At 42.7% G+C, this 21592-nt stretch overlaps 1 protein-coding gene across 2 annotated transcripts in view; it reads left to right on the forward strand.

Annotated features, from left to right (window-relative positions):
- LOC126199375 (ankyrin repeat and LEM domain-containing protein 2) overlaps positions 1 to 21592 on the forward strand; it is a 151941-nt gene that overhangs the window by 25709 nt on the left and 104640 nt on the right. For both annotated transcript variants that reach the window (XM_049936286.1, XM_049936287.1), the window contains exons 5-6: positions 18913 to 19065; positions 19162 to 19379. In XM_049936286.1, coding sequence (XP_049792243.1) covers positions 18913 to 19065; positions 19162 to 19379 — 371 coding nt within the window. The remainder of the gene's footprint in view (positions 1 to 18912; positions 19066 to 19161; positions 19380 to 21592) is intronic.

A 21592-nucleotide genomic window follows, 5' to 3' on the forward strand; every position in this document is an offset into this window, starting at 1 on the left:
AATGACTCCTTACCCTCTCCCTTAAAACCCACATCCTTTCCTCTTTCCCTCTCCTTCCCTCTTTCCTGATGAGGCAACAGTTTGTTGCGAAAGCTTGAATTTTGTGTGTTTGTTTGTGTGTCTGTCGACCTGCCAGCACTGTCATTTGGTAAGTCACATCATCTTTGTTTTTAGATATATTTTTCCTTCGTGGATTGTTTCCCTCTATTATAATTATATATACACACACATTGTTTATAAAAACAACATTGTTGAATTTATCGAATTTTGAAAAACTATTTTTTAAATACTCAAAAAAATATATGTGAAAGATAGACTTTAGATCTACGTATTCTGAAAGTTTCAACTTTGGATGAGCATGGGATCACTATCAAAAGCAATTTTTACCAATATTCTCCAAAATCAAAGTCAGATAGGTGCATTTCTATTATTTTGCTACACATGAAAATATTACAGTGTTAGTTTGTTACATGGTCCACAAATTGTACTTTTGAAATGAATAACTGCTTATTAAACTTTAATGCTAACTATTTATTAATAGCTGTAAAACCACGGAAAAAAAGTAAAAATGGAAGCTATATCTCATTTTAATGATTATGTACAATATAATTCTTTGGTGTTACTATCTGCAATCTATTCAGTATTTTATCTCTGGTTAATATTGTCAGCAATTTTTACCTATTGTTGAAAGTGACCCACACATTCTTTTGTTGTGAGGCAGCTGTAGTGAAATTATGTGATTAACTCTGAAATGTGTTTTGAATCTAGCTTAAAGGTACTTTTGTACAAACCTCACAAGAGTCTGTAAGTTTGTATGCCTACAACCAGTTAATGTTTGCATACTATTAACATAATGTACTATTTTTTGACAGGAAGTGAAAGAATAGAGAAGTATAATTGTGTAGTATTGAATATAGAAAGCTGGGGCATTCAACTTCAAAAACATTTTTTTTAAATTAGTTTGTTCGCTTCAGAAATATAAAATGCCTAAAATTTCAGCTTTGTGCTGTAATCCATTTAATGAAAAGTGCCACAATAACCCCAAGAAAAACTTGCGGCCTGTTTCACAATGGATGATACCAAGAAAACTTTTCTTAACTTTAAATCAAAAACTGTGTGACAACTGACGTAAAAAAATTGCACGAGTAGAAATTTGTGATACGTTTAGCACAGAAAATGATGATGATCTACTGTATTCTGTAATGAAACAAGAAAGTCAAAAGGTTTTATGTGATAAGTGATGTAAAAGACATTGCAGCAAGTGAGGCCTTAGAAAGGTTGAATGCTTCTTTGCAGTCCCTTGGTGAATCGTCAATTAAGAAGAAACGACTGTGTGAAGCAAAATATCGTAAGGAAAAACTAATTAAATTAACTTCAACAATTCAAACAAAGGTATTATTGCTTCCTTCCAAAAAAGAAGAGGAGGCACATGATCATGCAGAATGTGAGATGATCAGTCAGCTAAAAGATAAATTTCGTACATGTACATCTTGAAGTAAACAGATGGAAATTCGTACCATTTTACCTGAAAGCTGGAGTGTGAAGAAGCTTCAAGATGAATTTAACGTAACAAATTACATGGCTCGAAGAGTAAAAGATTTGGCGAAGGCCAAGTGAATTTTTTCTTCACCAAACCCAAAACCTGGCAAGACTCTTGATCAAACAACTGCTGATTTTGTTAGAAACTTTTATTGTTCTGATGAGATAAGCAGGGCAATGCCTGGGAAAAGTAACAAATTACATGGCTCGAAGAGTAAAAGATTTGGCGAAGGCCAAGTGAATTTTTTCTTCACCAAACCCAAAACCTGGCAAGACTCTTGATCAAACAACTGCTGATTTTGTTAGAAACTTTTATTGTTCTGATGAGATAAGCAGGGCAATGCCTGGGAAAAAAGATGTTGTGCTTTTGAGAGATAACTGAGAAAAACTGCAAGTACAAAAATGGCTAATTTTAAGTAATTTGAAGGAAATTTACGTGAACTTTAAAGACAACCATCCATTTTCGAAGTTTGCAGACCTACATCCCAAAAATTGTGTTTTAGCTGGAAGTAGTGGTACACATAGTATCTGTGTGTGTACTACCCATCAAAACTTCAAACTCATGCTGACTGGATGTAACATTTCTCAGCTGACAAAGGATGAAGATAATCCAATAAAAACTTACAAAGACTGCATTGCAAGAGTTGTATGTAATCCGTCATTACCTGCTTGTCATTTTGGTGAATGTAAATTCTGCCCTGGCCCAGAAACATTTAAGACATATTTACAAGATTTGTTGAATACTAATGATATTATGTCCATTATAATTATCCGGGCTGTTATGCCGTGGTCGGTTGATGAATTCTGTGGCAATGGTAGGGAGGAACTAAGCCGGTTCCACGAACATCTGAACAGTATAAACTTGAGAATTCAGTTTACAATGGAGGAGGAGGTAGACGGCAAATTACATTTCCTCGATGTGCTTGTTTTTAGAAACAAAAATGGTAGTTTGGGCCACCCAGTATACCGCAAACCCACGCACAAGGACCGTTATTTGCAGCGGGATTTGAACCACCACCCACAACAGAAGCGGGGTGTTATCAAGACGTTAGCGGACAGAGATAGAAATATTTGTGAACCTGAGTTGCTCGACGCTAAGATGGAACATCTCCACAATGCACTAATGATGAATGGATATTCGTCCGCCGAAATAAAACGTGTGTTGAGGCAACCATGCAGAAATCATACTGACGTACAGGCTACTGCAAAATCTAAGGTTTTCCTGCCGTTTGTTAAAAATGTAACGGAAAGAATAGGGAGGATCTTGACGAAGCGGAATATTACCGTAATTTACAAGCCCACCAGGAAGATACAGGAATACCTTAAGCCTGCCAAGGACGCTCGCAAACCACTGGAAAAAGCTGGAGTGTATAGGATCCCATGCAGCTGTGGAGATGTCTATGTGGGTACCACTAAAAGAACTGTTTCTAAACGTTTGGAAGAGCACAAGGGAAATTGTAGAAGAGGAGAAACGGCATGATCAGCTGTTGCGGAACATGCTTTCCAGCCAGAGAACCACAATATTCGTTTCGAGGAGACGCAAGTACTAGCGGCGACAAGCGGATATTACGAAAGGCTCTACAGGGAGGCAATTGAAATCGCTAAACACCCAAATAATTTCAACCGAAAGGAGGAGGGCGTGAAATTAAACGGTATACGGATGCCGGTGTTAAAGATGATGTGTACCATCTGTCCACTACTGGGTGATGGCAACGGCGATCGACGGCGACGGACAGCGGCCAATTGCACTGACGTTTTCAAAACACGTGACGTCACGCCGCGGCGTGGGAGCATGCGGACATGGAATTTAGCGGCAGTCAGTAGCGAGCCAGTGGGTGTGTTGGACCTTCCATCAAGCTACGGACCCCCTTGAAGATGTCTCCCGCAGTCGGAGACGAAACGTTGGGAATTGACCCAGAATTCATCAACTGACCATGGCATAACAGCCCAGATAATTATGATGGACATGATATTTCCGGCCGTGAAAGTCTACATTTTACTAATGATATTGATAATATAACTTATCAGCAATGGGTTTCCGTTGATCACACATCTCTAGAAACAATCATAAAATCATCTGACAGTTTTATTGATTTTTTTTTTTTTTTGATAAATTAAAATCGCTTACATGACATTCATTTGTTGATAGTCAACAATCAACCTTCCAAAAGAGACTGAGAAATGAACTTAAAGAAGGCGAGGTCTTAGCGATCTGTGACTTTTCTGAGAATTACTCCTTTGTCATCCAGGATGAAGTTCAAGGATATCAATGGACAAACATGCAAGCAACGATTCATCACATTGTTGCTTATTACAAGGATGGGAACAAACTCGAGCACACAAGTCTTGTAATCATATCAGAATGCCTAACACATGACACTGTTGCTGTGCATTTGTTCCAATCGTACTTGATGGACTTCCTGACTGCTAAATTCGGTAGAAAACCAAGAAAAATATATTATTTCTCTGATGGAGCAGCAGCTCATTATAGAAATAGGAAGAACTTTATCAACCTGTGCCATCATGAAGATGATTTCCAAACTGAAGCTGAATGGCATTTTTCAGCCAGCTCGCATGGGAAGGGAGCTAGTGATGGTGTTGGTGGAACAGTTAAACGACTTGCAGCTCAAGCAAGTTTGCAACGGCCATACAGTGATCAAATAATGACGCCAAAACAACTTTATATGTTTGCCATTGATAACATAGAAGGAATGAACTTCAAGTATGCTACTAAAGAAGATTACAAAAATGAAGAAATGAAACTTATTGAGAGATTTGAGAAATGCTGCAAAAATTGTAGTGACACGAAAACTTCACACTTTTATTCCTTTTAGCAAGGACAAAATAACAACAAAAGTGTATTCAAACTCTGATGATAAAATTGAACTGGTGACAGTTTCTGACAGTGATACAATACCGTTCAGAGACATAAAAGGATATGTTGCTTGCGATTATAATGGACACTGGTGGTTAACCTGTGTACTTGAAAAAAATCAGAAGGATGAAATCACAGTTAGTTTCTTGTATGCACATGGACTGTCACCATCTTTTACATTTCCGAGTCATCCAGACATTCTTTCCATAAGCAGTAAGGAAGTAGTGGCAATCGTGAACCCTCAAACTGCTAACTATGGACTTCCGGCACCTTGTACGTTCCATCCCTGCAGAGTTCCAGGGTGCCATAATCTTCAACACTGATGGTTCTAAGACAGCACATAAGGCAAGATATACTTTCATATCTCCTACTAGCTTTATTGCTGGGCTCATGTAGTGTGTTCACAGCAGAGTTGCTAGCCATTCGCAGGGCACTCTTTATTGTTACTCAGCCCTCCCTCCACAATGTTTTAATATGTACCGACTCAATGCGCAGCCTTCAGCCTATCAACTGATGCTACTCTCGTCACCCTTTGATCTCTGCTATCCATGACCTTCTCTCTGCCCTTTGCCATGCTGCCTATTCAGTTGTCTTCTGTGGGTCCCAAGTCATGTGGGCATCCCAGGGAATGAACTGTCTGACCAGTAGGCTAGAGAAGCAGATACTTATCCCCCATTCCCTTTCATGATTCCAGCTGCAGATATGTGGATCTACTTTGCCCAAAAGTGGTGTGCTACTGCTGTCCGTAATAAACTCTGCACAATCAAGGAGTCTAATGCAGTTTGGCACTCTCCCTTCCTCTCCTATCGGAAGGAGTCCACTGTCATACACCTTCTACACATTGGTCATACCAGGCTCACTCATTGTTTCTTCTTGTGTAACGAACCATCTCCACAATTTGGTTGTGAAGCCAGACTGACGGTATCCCATATATTGACGAAATGTCCCCTATTTTTGGCCCTTCGTACTCAGTATAATCTTCCACATTACTTAATTTTAATATTAGCAGACGAATCACAGATGGTTTAACTGGTGCACAGTTTCCTCTGTGAAAGTTGTTTTTGTTTTCAGATATAAGGTTTTGATTTACTCCTGGAGCAGGGGCAGGGTGCTTATGGTTGGGGCCCCTTTTCATGTTTTCTCGATCTGGGACCCCATGACCGCTCTTTCTTTCCAGTTTTTAGATTTGGTCTATCCTTATATGCCTTGTATTGTGTGTGTTTTAACTTCTTCATTTTATAGTTTGACTCCTCTGACTGGATCAATACACTTTTAGCAGACCCTCTCTCATCCACAAGTCACTTTGGAATCACAGGACTGGTGACCTTGCCGTTTAGTCCCTTAACCCCCATCAATCAATCAATCAATCAATCAATCTGACAAAGGCTGAGATTGAAAGGTTATGTGTAAGTGTATTTTCATTGTGTCTGTATTCAACTTATTGTGTTATCTTTAAAGTAAGTAGCAATATATCTTTCCCTACGTTATTGGTATTCCTACCAGGAGTTTCCATTGTTTGAAATGATTGGTGTTTCAGTGCAACTGAACAAAGTAGTTTGGTGTAACACATCTACATTCTGAATATAGGGAAATCCTATGCCGCTGGTTTCTAATTAAAAAATAGCATTTGCTGTTGGTTATATGTGAGAACATTGTGTTATGTCTCTTGTAAGAAAGAGAAATGTCTGCCATCACGTGTCTGAATTTGTTGTCAAAGAACTGTGCCTTCCAGAAACTGAATTTATCATTCTGCAATATCATAGTGATTGGGCTCTCATGACTTGCTTGCAAATATAGTATTTATAGGTCCCGGAAGATCACATACAAACACAATACATGATCTCAGTGGCCACATGTGCCTAGCACCTGAGAGTACAGTCATATTGTTCACTTGGCATTGAACCAGGAAATGGGCTTGGTTGCAGCACGTACGTACCTGTACAGTCAGTGACAACAATGGAGCACCGTGGACTCGGCACAACCACCTGTATTGTGGTTTATCTTGACGTGAAAGCAGATGGAGGCCAATCGGCAATGATTTACGTAACAATATTGACACAGGACAGGCACTATGTCTATTCAAACTAGAGCTGGTTTTGCATACAGCAGCATAATGTCGTATCCATTTATGAAAATTCTGAAGAGATGAAAAATTGCCAGATTGCATTTTTCATCATGATACGGAGTGGTATCCAGTGTGATGGTATGGGGTGCCACTAAGTACACAATAAGTTCACCTCTACGTTACTTAGTTTCATGTTCTATGGATCATTTTGCACGATAGGTCATAATGATATGGAACGAGTTACAAACAAATTGCAAATTAGTTGGTGCATGTGGTTACATTCTGAACATTTCTAAAGGTGTGTGTGTGTGTGTGTGTGTGTGTGTGTGTGTGTGTGTGTGTGTGTGTGTGTGTGTAATTTAACATCGGGGGCATGACTTTCTGAGAGTGACACCTCATCCCTTGCTACCCAGTGTGATTGGTGAACTCTGGCATAGGGCTGGATCAGCATGCAATTATGAGCCCACATAAGTTGTGTTGAGGAACAGCTAAAATAACTGTAATCAAACAATACACCAGCATCCAAAAGAGTACTTGTCAGCTTCTATTCAGTATTGGTCTCTCTCCTATTTTAGCTGTTACACACAATAGATCCCTTGAACAAAAACTGTGTCCAGTGATTAGAAGAAAATATGTCATGTCTATCTATAAGAAGGGTAGCAGAAGTGATAAAAAAAACCTTCCATGCAACATCACTGATACTCATCTGTTGCAGAATCTTAGTATTTATTCTGTGCTCAAACAAAGTGAGGTATCTGTAATAGAATTATCTCCTCCGTGAAAGCCCCATGTGGGTCTGGGGGTAAGAATAGGCCCGAGGTATTCCTGCCTGTTGTAAGAGGCAACTAAAAGGAGTCTCACACTTTTCGGCCCTATAAGTTCAGATCCCATTTTATGGTTTGACCTGCCTCTTTCCAAATTCTACAGAAGTGTGGGCCATATGGGGAAGGACACCTTACGTGGTGCATGAGTTATTCATAGTGCCTTTAGATTCAATCTCCTGAATCTCTTGTCATGGCTTTGCATCTCCATCTACGATTCAACTATTTAGGTGAGGACACTTTGCGGGGTATGTTATCTTCTTCCGTTGTCTCCTGTCCTCTTTCGCCCCCATTGCTATTGGATTTCTCTGCACTCAATATCCAGCATGGTAGCCAATCCGTTGTGGTGGGGCCATCATGTACCCATTTGGTGGTAGCCCCCGACAACACAGGGATCGCACTGCTGGAGCCCGAGCTGTAAACTCCCCACATATGCCAAGGAGTAGATGCTTGTCTTCTGGGGGCATCAGGACTCCCGGAAACAGCCATCATGTCAGGTGGCCTTTGCTGTGGCTGGGTGGCGCCTGTGGGGAGAGCCCCTGATCGGAGTTGGTGGCATCAGGGCGGATGATCCACAATGAGACGGACTAAGTCATCTCTTGCTGTTGACCATATGGTGCCAGTAGCCTCTAAGAAGGGCAAGATCGATTACAATGCTGGCAGATATGACCCTTGATCATTTCCCTCCCTCACTACATGGGAAGAACGTAGGGCTACAGAAAGAAGGGAGCCATATTTGCCTCAGTATTTACTCTGTAGCAGAATGGATACTGACTCCTTTCTACCTATGAAGCATCAGTTTTTTTGTTGAACATTTTGAGGATAAGTTTGGGGAAGTGACAGCACTGTCCAAGATGAGAAGTGGTGCAGTCTTGATTCAGACAGCATCCCCAGCCTAATCCTGGGCGTTACTCGCTTGTGACCGACTGGCTGATATTCCTGTTTCCGTCACTCCCCATAAAAACCGCAACATGGTCCAGGGGATTATTTTCCATTGCAGTCATTGCAGTCTTGCAGTCTGACGACGAGCTCCCTGTCAATCTAGAATAGCAGGGTGTTCATTTCATCTGGCGTGTTTACAGGGGACCCAAAGACAACAGGTTTGCTACCGGTGCCTTCATCTTGGCCTTTGAGGGTGATTCATTGTCTGTAAAGGTCAAGGTGATGGTTTACCACTTTGACGTTAAACCATACGTTCCTCCCCCTATGCAATGCTTTAGGTGCTGGAAATTTGGGCACATGCCTTCCCGCTGCACCTTCAACACCACATATCGAGTCTGCGGACGTCCACTGCATCCAGATACTCCCTGTGCGCCTCCTCCCACTTGTATTAACTGCGGAGAGAAGTACTCCCCCTGCTTGCCAGACTGCACAGTACTCCAAAAGGAGTGGAAAATCATGGAGTAAAAGACCCTGGACCGGTTGACTGACCAAGAGGCTAAATGCAAATTTGAACGATTGCACCTCGTTTGGTTGACGTCCACATACGCTGCAGCTACATTACCATCGCCATAACAATTACTAGACATGCCACACTCTGTGCCACAAACAGTGGGCCCTCCAGAATACATCTGCCCCCTTGGTGCTAGGGGGAAAATATCGTTCCGTTGCTCCCAAAGTACCTACTTTGGGAGTAAGGCTCCCCAAGTACCTACTTTGGGAGCAAGGCTCCCCAAGTACCTACTTTGGGAGCAAGGCTCCCCAAGTACCTACTTTGGGAGCAAGGCTCCCCAAGTACCTACTTCGGGAGCAAGGCTCCCCCAACGAAGGGAACATCGGTCCCCTCCCCCCCAGCTGGAGAAGCATCAGCCTTCCCGGCTCCTCTTGTGTGGAACGGGTCCTTTGGGACTCTCTCTTCCAAGGTCTCCACTAATGCCACAGTGGACTCGTGCCAGTGACTAAAGGAGCCAAAAGCTGCTGGACAAAGAGCTTCATGGTCTTCCTCCGTGCCTGAAGCTACTTTGGATAAGTCCTCCCAGCAAGCTCCTAAAGAGGAGCGAGAGGGCAAGCAAACAAAGAAGTCTGCTAAGAAAAAGGACCCTCTGGTAGCCCCAACACCACCACTCCCTACCAGTTCTGCACCTGCGTTTAAGGTGGTGATCTCAGTATCCCCTGAGGACCTGGATCTCACTGATGTCTCATCCACATTAGGAATGCATACAAATACTCAGTCGGTGGCAGCAGGTGACACTGACGCATAACCTGCCTCCTTGCATGTTTCATGCCTTCCCAGCTCATGATAACATCATCCTCCAGTGGAATTGCTGCAGTTTTTTCCACCACCTGGCTGGGCTACAGCAACTGTTATACTTTGCACCTGCTTTCTGCATTGCCCTCCAGGAAACCTGGTTTCCGGCAATGCGGACCCCTGTCCTTCATGGCTATAGGGGATATTACAACAACCGTAGTGACTATAATAGAGTGTCAGGTAGAGTTTGTGTCTATGTTCTGAACTCAGTATGCAGTGAACTTGTGTCCCTTCAAACCCCCTCTTGAAGCTGTGGCTGTCAGGATAAGGACGATGCAGAAAATAACTTTCTGCAACGTACGAGGTGCTATCCAAAATTTTCAAGACTGGTGCCACCTGTTGAAAACCTTGCTTTTGGACTGATGGTCACCATCACCCTTGAAGTAGTTCCCATCAGTTCCCATCCGCACACACACACCAGTCCCAGTGCTTCTGGCACTGGTCAAGTGTTTTCTGGAAGTCCTATTCTTTGAGGGTGTTTATCACTCCAAGCGATTCTTCTTGAATCCTCTCTTGAGTGTCGAACCGACAGTCTTTCAACTTGAGTTTCAGTTTTAGGGATAGTGTGAAGTTACAAGGTGCCAAATCTGGCAAGTACGCGCTGTATGGTACAACCACCATGTTGTTTTTTGCCAAAAAGTTCCTGGTGAGCTAGGATGTGTGACAGGGTGTGTTGTCGTGATGCAGCAGCCAGTTCCCTTGACGCCAGAGTTCGGGCCGTGGTCACTGCATGTTTTCACAGAGCCGTTGCAAAATATCACAGTAGTGTGTGATATTCACTGCTTGGTTGGGACGAATTCTTTGTGCACAGTTCCCTTGGTATCAAAGAAAACGATGATCACACTCTTCACTTTGCTCTTCACCTGTCTTGCTTTTTTGGGTCTTGAGAGCCCAGGCTCTTCCACTGGGATGACTGTTGCTTTGGCTCTCAATCATAACTGTAAATCCAATGGTCTAAATGGTTCAAATGGCTCTGAGCACTATGCGACTTAACTTCTGAGGTCATCAGTCGCCTAGAACTTAGAACTAATTAAACCTAACTAACCTAAGGACATCACACACATTCATGCCCGAGGCAGGATTCGAACCTGTGACCGTAGCGGTTGCTTGGCTCTATACTGTAGCGCCTAGAACCGCACAGCCACTCCGGCCGGCTTCCAACGGTCAGACGAAGGTCCATGCACACTTCAACATGCTGTGCCTTTTGATCGGCAGTCAAGATCCTTGGCACAAATTTTGCGGCGACACGATGCATGGCCAATTCATCAGTCAACATTTGTTGACATGTCCCAAAACCAATACCCACTTCATCCGCAAGGTCTTGAATGGTTCGACGTCGATACGCACGAACATTTGTTGAAGTTGGGCAACAATGTTGGCGTTGTGCGGCTACGGGCCTTCCAGTGTAAGCATCATCTTCGACATCTGTACGACTGGCCCTGAACCGACCATGCACTCAAACACAAGTTTACGGCTCATGCTGTGTCCCCCAAACATTTTTTGAATCATTGCAATAGTCTCTGTAGCCCTTTTATCGAGATTCGCACAGAATTTGATACACACATGCTGTTCTGTTTTAATTCATCAGATATACAGCTCTTGCCATCTAGGGGTGCAAAGATCTACTACTCCTACTTTCCAGATTGCAGCACCAGTCCCGAAAGTTTTGGATTCCACTTCGTATATCTTCCTCCAGATGGTGCAATACCCTGAATGCATTGACTGCACTGATTCATCAACTCCCTAAACCTTTCCTACTTTTCGGAGATTTTAATGTCCATAACCCCTTGTGTGGTGGCACTGTGCTTACTGGCCAAGGTAGAGATGTCAAAACTTTCCTGTCTCAGCTCAGCCTGTGGCGCTTGAATACTGGGGCCCCGACACATTTCAGTGTGGCTCATGGGATGTACTCGGCCATTGATTTATCCCTCTACAGCCCAGGACTTCTCCCATCTGTCCACTGGAGAGCCCACAATGACTTCGTCATAGTGACCACTTTCCGCTCTTCCTGTAACTCCCCAGTGCTATTCCCCTGGGTGTCTACCAAGATGGGCTTTAAACAAGGCAGACTGGGATGCTTTCACCTAGGTGTTGAATCTCCCCCACATGGTACCATCATTGTGGTAGTTGAGCAGGTCACTAGAACGATCATTTCTGCAGTGGAAAACACAATCCCATGTTCTTTAGGGTGCCCCCAGCTTAAGTCAGAAAGAAAGACGGAAACAGGAGGTATGTCTCGACCATTGGGTGCCATATGTCACCTTCCCAAGTCTGGACGAAGATCAGACATGTTTGTGGGTACCAGACCCCGAAAGGTGTTACTGGCATTAACATCAATGACGTGTTATCTACCGACGCAATAACAATTGCAGAGCACTTTGCTGAGAACTATGCCCGAGCCTCCACGTCAGAGAATTATCCCCCAGCATTTAGCACCCTCAAATAGTGGATGGAAAGGAAAGCCCTCTCATTCACTGAATGTCGCAGCAAACTGTATAATGCTCCCTTTACAGAGTGGGAGCTCCTCAGCGTCCTTGCACACTGCCCAGACACGGTGCCTTGGCCAGATTGGATCCACAGTCAGATGATCAAACATGGCAAAATACGGCAGAAACCCGCTTGATGTGGATAACTATCAGCCCATCAGCCTCACCAGTGTTCTTTGTAAGCTGTTGAAATGTATGGTGTGTCGGCAGTTGGGTTGCGTCTTGGAGTCACGTGGCCTACTGGCTCCGTGCCAGGGCTCTACTGCTGATAATGTCCCTTGAGTCTGCCATCTGAACAGCATTTTCCAGATGCCAACACCTTGTTGCCTGTTGCCATCTTTTTTGATTTACAAACAGCTTACAACACGACCTTGCGACATCATATTCTTGCCACATTATATGAGTGGGGATTCCAGGGCCCACTCCAGATTTTTATCCAGAATTTCCTATCGCTCTGTACTTTCAAAGTTGGTGCCTCCCACAGTTCCCATATATCCAGGAGTATGGGGCCCCACAGAGCTCTGTATTGAGTGTATCTCTATTTTTAGTGGCCATTAATGGTCTAGCAGCAGCTGTCAGGCTATTGGTCTCACCTTCTCTCTATGCAGACAACTTCTGCATTTTGTACTGCCCCGCCAGTACTGGTATTGCCGAGTGGTGCCTACAGGGAGCCATCTACAAGGCGCAGTCATGGGCTGTAACCCATGGCTTACAGTTTTCAGCTGCAAAGTCGTGTGTCATGTACTTCTGTTGGCAACATACCATTCACCTGGAACCAGAACTTTAACTTAATGACAATCCACTCACGGTAGTGGAGACATAACAATTCTTAGGACTGGTTTTCAATGCCTGGTTGACATGGCTTCCTCATCTTAGTCAGCTGAAGCGGAAGAGCTGTCAGCACCTCAGTGCCCTCCGCTGCCTGAGAAACACCAAGTGGGATGCAGCTCTACAGAGCCTTTGTTGCATCCCATCTTGACTATGAGAGTCTGGCTTATAGTTCAGTGGCGCCCTCAGCATTGTGTTTACTTGACCCACTGCACCACTGTGGTGTTTGAATGGTAACAGGAGATTTTAGGACGAGTCCAGTGACCAGTGTCCTGGTGGAGGCCGGAGTCCCTGCATTGAAGGTTAGGCATGCACAACTGCTCGCTAGTTATGTTGCACATATTCATAGTTTTCCTGAGCATCCATTACCGTCTCCTTTTCCCAACCAAGGCGGTTTATCTCCTGCACCGGAGGGCCAGGTCAGGGCTTACGATTGCGCTTCGCGTCCGATCTCTTCTGTCTGAAGTGGAGTCCTCGCCTTTACCACCTATACTTGAGGTCCATTCATGTAAACCTCCATGGTGTACACATGGGCCGAAGCTTCGCCTGGACCTTTCACATGGTCCTAAGGACTCGGTTAACTCTGGTGCTCTCCGCTGTCACTTCCTCTCAATTCTTGACATGTACCGGGACCATGAAGTAGTTTACACTAACTGCTTGATGGCTGATGGTCACGTTGGCTTTGCGTATGTTCATGGAGGACATATTGAACAACACTCCTTGCCACATGGCTGTAGTGTTTTCACTGTAGAGCTGGCAGCCGTTTCTCGTGCTCTTGGGTGCATCCGCTCATGCCCTGGCGAGTCGTTTCTCATCTGTACTGAATCCTTGAGCAGCCTACGAGATATCAACCAGTACAACCCCTGCCATCCTTTGGTAGCGACCATCCAGAAGTCCATCTATGCCCTGGAACGGTCCAGTCATTTCATGGTGTTTGTGTGTACCCCAGGCCACTTTGGAATCCCAGGAAATGAACTTGCTGACAGGCTACACAGAAACCTCTTCTGGAGATCGGCATCCCTGTAATGACCTGCGATCATTATTACACCACAAGGTTTTTCAGCTTTGGGAGACAGAATGGCGTAATCTCAGTACACACAACAAACTGCGTGCCCTTAAGGAGACTACGAATGTTTGTAAGACCTCCATGCAGGCCTTTCTCAAGGACTCTATGGGTCTCTGCCGGCTGTGCATTAGCCATACGTGGCTAACACATGGCTACCTCCTCAGTCGCAAGGACCCACCTTGGCGTCACTGTGGTTCACATATGACTGTTGTCCACATCTTGCTGGATTGCCCACTTTCAGCTCTTCTGCAGCAGACTATTAACCTCCCTGCCTTCGGTGTTGGGCGACAATGTCTCAACAGCAGATTTAGTTTCACATTTTATTCGTGGGTGGGGTTTTTATCGTACCATCTAAGGGTGGGCATTTAGCCTCCTCTCTGAGGTTGCCAACCGCCTCCCGTTTTAACTCTGTTGCACTTTATTTGCATTTGTTTGTCTTGGTGGTCATATTTTCCCTACATATGTTCATCTCGCCTTCTATCTTTGGCATGGACATTTTTATGTGTTGCAGAGTGGCTGGCTCATCCTGTTTTATTATTGTGATCAGTCAGTCCAGACCATCTTCTCTATGGTTTTAATATCTTCTTCTACATTTCCTTGTGGTGTGTTTTCCTCGTTTTTTGTTCATTCCATTCGTTTTATTTTTAGGTGTGGTGTTGGGTGTTTGTGTACCTTGAGCCTTGCTTGTGTCAGAAAAAAGGGACTGATGACCCTGTAGTTTGGTCCCTTTATACCCCAAACCAACCAACCAATCCTCCATGAAACCAGTATAGATTGTGAAAATATTGTTTTACAAATGTAACTCAAGCTTTTCTCTCATGGCATCTTGAAAACCATGGATTAGGGTTGCATGGTAGATGCCTTATTTCTTGACTTCCTTTTTAGTATCACACATCACTTATTAATGAAAATATAATGCGAATGTGAAATAATCTGGGTTAAGTTAAGTATCAAAGGTGGGTCAGATATGATAGTCGGATGCTTCTATAGACCACCTGCATCAGCAACCGTAGTAGTTGAGCGCCTCAGAGAGAACCTGCAGAACGTCGTGAAGAAGTTTCGTGATCATACTATTGTAATAGGGGGAGACTTCAATCTACCAGGTATAGAATGGGATAGTCACACAATCAGAACTGGAGCCAGGGACAGAGACTCTTGTGACATTATCCTGACTGCCTTGTCCGAGAATTACTTCGAGCAGATAGTTAGAGAACCAACTCGTGAAGCTAACGTTTTAGACCTCATAGCAACAAATAGACCGGAACTTTTCGACTCCGTGAATGTAGAAGAGGGTATCAGTGATCATAAGTCAGTGGTTGCATCAATGACTACAAGTGTAATAAGAAATGCCAAGAAAGGAAGGAAAATATATTTGCTTAACAAGAGTGATAGGGCACAAATCGCAGAATATCTGAGTGACCACCATCAAACGTTCATTTCTGAGGAAGAGGATGTGGAACAAAAATGGAAAAAATTCAGAAAAAATTCAGAAACATCGTCCAGTACGCCTTAGATAAGTTCGTACCGACTAAGGTCCAAAGCGAGGGGAAAGATCCACCGTGGTATAACAATCATGTACGAAAGGTACTACGGAAACAAAGAAAGCTTCATCATAGGTTTAAGAGTAGTCGAATCATAGCTGATAAGGAAAAGCTGAACGAAGCGAAAAAGAGCGTAAAGAGAGCAATGAGAGAAGCATTCAACGAATTCGAACATAAAACATTGGCAAACAATCTAAACAAGAACCCTAAAAAGTTTTGGTCATATGTAAAATCGGTAAGCGGATCTAAATCCCCTATTCAGTCACTCGTTGACCACGATGGCACCGAAACAGAGGACGACCGAAGAAAGGCAGAAATACTGAATTCAGTGTTCCGAAACTGTTTCACTGCGGAAAATCGTAACACGGTCCCTGACTTCAGCCGTCGCATGGACGCCAAAATGGAAAATATTGAAATAAACGATATCGGAATTGAAAAACAACTGCTATCACTTAGTAGCGGAAAAGCATCCGGACCAGACGAGATACCCTTAAGATTCTACAGTGATTATGCTAAAGAACTTGCCCCCTTTCTATCAGCAATTTATCGTAGATCTCTGGAAGAACGTAAAGTACCTAGCGACTGGAAGAAAGCGCAGGTCGTTCCCATTTTCAAGAAGGGTCATAAATCAGATGCGAATAATTATAGGCCTATTTCGCTTACGTCAATCTGTTGTAGAATAATGGAACATGTTTTGTGTTCTCGTATTATGACGTTCTTAGATAATAAAAATCTCCTTCATCATAACCAACATGGATTCCGCAAACAGAGATCATGTGAAACTCAGCTCGCCCTATTTGCCCAAGAAATTCACAGTGCCGTAGACACTGGCGAGCAGATTGATGCCGTATTCCTGGACTTCAGGAAGGCATTTGATATGGTTCCGCACTTACGTTTAGTGAAAAAAAATACGAGCTTACGGAATATCGGACCAGGTTTGTGATTGGATTCAGGATTTCCTAGAAGAAAGAACACAACATGTCATTCTTAACGGTTCAAAATCTGCAGATGTAGAGGTAATTTCGGGAGTACCGCAAGGAAGCGTGATAGGACCTTTATTGTTTACAATATACATAAATGACTTAGTTGACAACATCGGTAGCTCCGTGAGGCTATTTGCAGATGACACGGTTGTCTACCAGAAAGTAGCAACATCAGAAGACTCGTACGTACTCCAGGAAGACCTGCAGAGGATTAATGAATGGTGCGACAGCTGGCAGCTTTCCCTAAACGTAGATAAATGTAATATAATGCGCATACATAGGGGCAGAAATCCATTCCAGTACGATTATGCCATAGGTGGTAAATCATTGGAAGCGGTAACGACCGTAAAATACTTAGGAGTTACTATCCGGAGCGATCTGAAGTGGAATGATCACATAAAACAAATAGTGGGAAAAGCAGGTGCCAGGTTGAGATTCATAGGAAGAATTCTAAGAAAATGTGACTCATCGACGAAAGAAGTAGCTTACAAAACGCTTGTTCGTCCGATTCTTGAGTATTGCTCATCAGTATGGGACCCTTACCAGGTTGGATTAATAGAAGAGATAGACATGATCCAGCGAAAAGCAGCGCGATTCGTCATGGGGACATTTAGTCAGCGCGAGAGCGTTACGGAGATGCTGAACAAGCTCCAGTGGCGGACACTTCAAGAAAGGTGTTACGCAATACGGAGAGGTTTATTATCGAAATTACGAGAGAGCACATTCCGGGAAGAGATGGGCAACATATTACTACCGCCCACATATATCTCGCGTAATGATCACAACGAAAAGATCCGAGAAATTAGAGCAAATACGGAGACTTACAAGCAGTCGTTCTTCCCACGCACAATTCGTGAATGGAACAGGGAAGGGGGGATCAGATAGTGGTACAATAAGTACCCTCCGCCACACACCGTAAGGTGGCTCGCGGAGTATAGATGTAGATGTAGATGTAGATGTGGAGTATCAAGCAAAATTTGGACTGCATTAAAGATTTCTTAATAGGAAATATTCAGCAAGTTGTCTGGGATGGGAAGTCATTCACAGATGTGGAACTAACTTCAAGCATGTCACAAGAAAGTGTGTTTGGTCCTTTGTTGTTCATGTTGTATATTAGTGACCTGGTAGACAATATTAGTACCAACCCCAGACTTTCTGCAGATGACAATAGGAAAAGGGGATTCTTAATTACTCTCAAATCCACTCTGTATTTTTATCGCAGATCTAGATTTCAGCTATTGAATAGCTACCTTCAGTGCATTTAAATTGAATCATATAGACAGGTTTTTACCACATGTGTTGTTATACGACTTTACTATATACTTCGACAGATTCTAACTGAGGCTATTCTTTGAAAGACAACATGTGGTCAACAGCTCAGTTTAAATGCATTGAAGACAGCTGTTCAACAGTTGAAATTTACATCTGCAATAAATATACAGAGTGGATTTGTGACTGATTGCTGAATCCCTTTGTCCTTTTTTCAGATTTACTACAGCCACTGTGAATAACTGTTCCAATGGAATCAAACTTGGCAGTTATGTCTAATGAAGTATAGTCCATGGAAAAAAAAGGCTATGCAAATATTGTCAGATGTAGATATGCTTTCAAATCATTGCAAATTTTGATAACTTTCTTTAAATGTTAGATGTACAAACTTGTGCACTTTACAAAATGCAGGTTAGTAGTCTCCTATGACTAAAACTTCAGTGAGTCACAACTGGAATTGGTAAACTCAAACAAATGACTGGGTGAAACAATTTTTTAGGGATATCTAATGGGACAATAATATAAGTGTTGTCATTAATAAAGCAGGTGACAGTCTTCAGTTCATTGTTAGGATAGTGGCAAAAATACGAAAGACTGTTTACAAAACACTTGCACAACCCATCCTAAGCTATTGCTAAAGTATGTGGGATTCATACCAAATAGGACAAACAGGGGATGTTGAAGATATACAAAGAAAGGCAACACAAATGGTCACACGTTTGTTTGACCCATTGGAGGGTATCAAGTGAATGCTGAAAAACCTGAACTGGTGAAAGCTTTTAGGTAGATACAAACCATCCCATGAAAGTCTACTTACAAATTTTCAATAAACAACTGCGAGGAATCTTAGTTAAGGTTAAGGCTCCCTACCTATAATTCCCACAGGAGTCATAAAGACAAGTTTAAACTAATTATAGTGCAATCATTCTTGTAGTGCTCAATATGTGAATGGAATAGGAAGAAACTGTAATAAGTGGTACAGTGAGAAGTATCCTCTGCCATGCACTTCATTTACAGTGGTCTGCATAGTGCTCTCTCTCTCTCTCTCTCTCTCTCTCTCTCTCTCTCTCTCTCTCTCATTTTCTCTCTTTCATTGTGTGGATAGCCTGGTTTTAATTTTTTTCCCTTCTGCTGCATACGGATATTACAGCACTTTTGCAATGTTCAACTTTTTCAATTTCTCAATTTCAGATGATATGCAGCAGGGCCCCATCTTCAAATGCAACAGATGTCAAGACTATAAGAAATCTTTTGGAGGAACAGTTCTATGTCCCAGTGTTGCGGTCTGAAGATAACTCGCTGCCACCCACTGTTGGGGAGCCTTTCAGCCCATCTCGGCCTCCAGTAATTTCCACATAAATATTTTATTTTGATTTTTTACGTTCAGGACTGTGTAGCTTTTAGAGGCTATACCAACTAACATGTTGTTTTCATTTGAAGGCTCTTGTACAGCATGTAGTCAATCCAACTGTTGATATACATGCCTATGCTGGACCGATGCCTCAGGAAGAAGCAAAAATTTTTCGTAAGAAGTGGAAGACACCACCTCGATCTGTGTCCAGTTCTGCAGGAACACCGACAAAAAATGAATCACCTTTGGCTTTGTCCACAACAGTAAGATTAATGGACACCGAGAAAGGGTTAGAACGAATTGGCAGGTAAGATGATTGCTTTTTAATAGCTTTTAATTTTGTTCCTGAGGAAAGAACTATTCTTTCTAAAAGTTTGGAAGTGTATCACTTTTATATGCCTATTGGCAATACTGGACATTATGGCCAACAGTTCTGTCTCATAATTTATTAGTTTACTTGACTGAATTTTCCTTTTTTCTGTGACATCTTTGTCTTCAGTCCTGGTACACTTGAAATCCTTGTGACAGAATACCGTAACATGTTGCTAGAGGAGCCTACAAGGAAGTGGCACAGCCCACCTCTGCTTCATCAGTGGACTGTGACACTTTGTTTCAGATTTTTTAGTGGTGCACTAGGATTCGTATCGGTATTACAGAAATGTACCTGCAAATGAAAAGAAAGTAATTACATAACTTCATTTTTGAGGTGGTAATTAAAACTTGGACCACCCACATATCATGCTTGACTCTTTGCACAGAAGATACACTCTCTGAATTTCTACAGTTAACTCTGTATGTTGCCCATGTCTCTCTTGCATCATCAGCCATTGGAGTTGAATGAACATCTTTTGATGATGGCCTAGGCATTCTACACACAACTTGTTTGAAACGTCTCTCTGTTTATTTGAGTTTCTCTCTCACCTATTAATCTTACTTACAGAGGTTATCAGACTGGCAAGTAGGTCCTTTTTGGTGACTCTGTTTGGCATCTCCTTCTCCTACAATTAGTTTCATGTGGGCATTCCATTTCACTTCACTCAACATGCATGTTCATAGAAATTGAGTGATTATCATTGTTTCTGAAGATTGCCAACTGTGTGAGTGAAACATTAAGGGCATTCCTATCTTTTTTTCACAAAACAATACATTTACCAAAGTGTTGGGTCACTTTCAGTCCTGGACCAAGTGTTAATGTTCTGAAGATCTTGCTGCATTTTGTGGGCATTATGGTAACATATATATATGCATATCACTCACAAACAGCATTGTGAAGTTTCAGACATAATCCTTCATGTCATTTAAGTAAATTGTGAGTAGCAGTAGCACTGCAACACTCATATTGTAGCCTTGTAGCCTTTAAGCCACTTTTGCATCTGAAAATTTCTTGCAGTGAAAACCTGCATACTAAGCTCCATTTGCTAAGAAGTCCTCAGGCCACTTTGATATTCTGTAATCCTGTATTGTGTTCACTAGGCAACACTGTGGAACATGCTATTAACCAAGAGCTGTTATCCGTTGTCTTCTGGGTCATATTGATGAACTTTTTGCAAAATCGATGTTCATTATTAGAGATTTCCAGTCACCAGAATAGTCACAATATGCGAACACAAAATACATTTCATAATTGGACATCAGGCTGACATCAATAAGATAGGTCTGTAGTGATGTCTGCAAGTCCATCAACCCTTCTTGAAACTTGGAATAATCTGCACCTTTTGTTCAATCAGTCAGAGTGCTTTGTTGTTCCAGTGATCTATGTATACATAAAAATCCTGCAGTTATTTTATGAAGTCTTTGCCTAGCGTGTTGAATTTTGTTTTAGTTTGTTTCTGCCAGCGATCCTGTGTTTCAGTGACAGTAATGTTACATAGTGGCTCAGTAGATGACTTCAGTCTTTTCATGTAATTTCTTAGGTTTTCAATCTGAAAACTGGTTTGATGCAGCTCTTCATGCTAGTCCATCCTGTACATGACCATTCACAGAACCTCTGTTTTTCCACTGGAGCCTACTTTGCAAGTGTGCCCCCATCAGTGATGCTTTAGACAGCTCATCAGCAGTACTTACTATTATAATACTAGTCTCGTGGACTGATCATGGATAGGTGACATCTGTTGGCACATAGGCCCAAGCCCAGCTGTAACTCCACAGTGGAACAAGGAAAAATTGCAAAATAATAATTTTATTTACCAATAAACTTTTCCCCCTGTTGGGCACCCCCCTGTGGGTTCGGGGGTTAGAATAGGCCCGCGGTATTCCTGCCTGTCGTAAGAGGTAACTAAAAGGAGTCTCAAATGTTTCGGCCTTTTGTGATGGTCCCCTCTCGGGTTTGACCTCCATCTTTCTAAATTATTCCGAAGAGCGAGCCAATTGGGGAAGGGTGCCTTACATGGTGCACTGTATCCGTCGTGCATTGAGACCTTTAGCCGTCTTTTTCGTCGTTGCAATGGTGTCCCGCTCGTTTTCCATATCTTGGGCGAGGATACGTCCCTGGGTGCGATTACCACACTGCACTCTGCAGTG

Source organism: Schistocerca nitens, chromosome 8, assembly GCF_023898315.1.
Source record: "Schistocerca nitens isolate TAMUIC-IGC-003100 chromosome 8, iqSchNite1.1, whole genome shotgun sequence".
NCBI lineage: Eukaryota > Metazoa > Arthropoda > Insecta > Orthoptera > Acrididae > Schistocerca > Schistocerca nitens.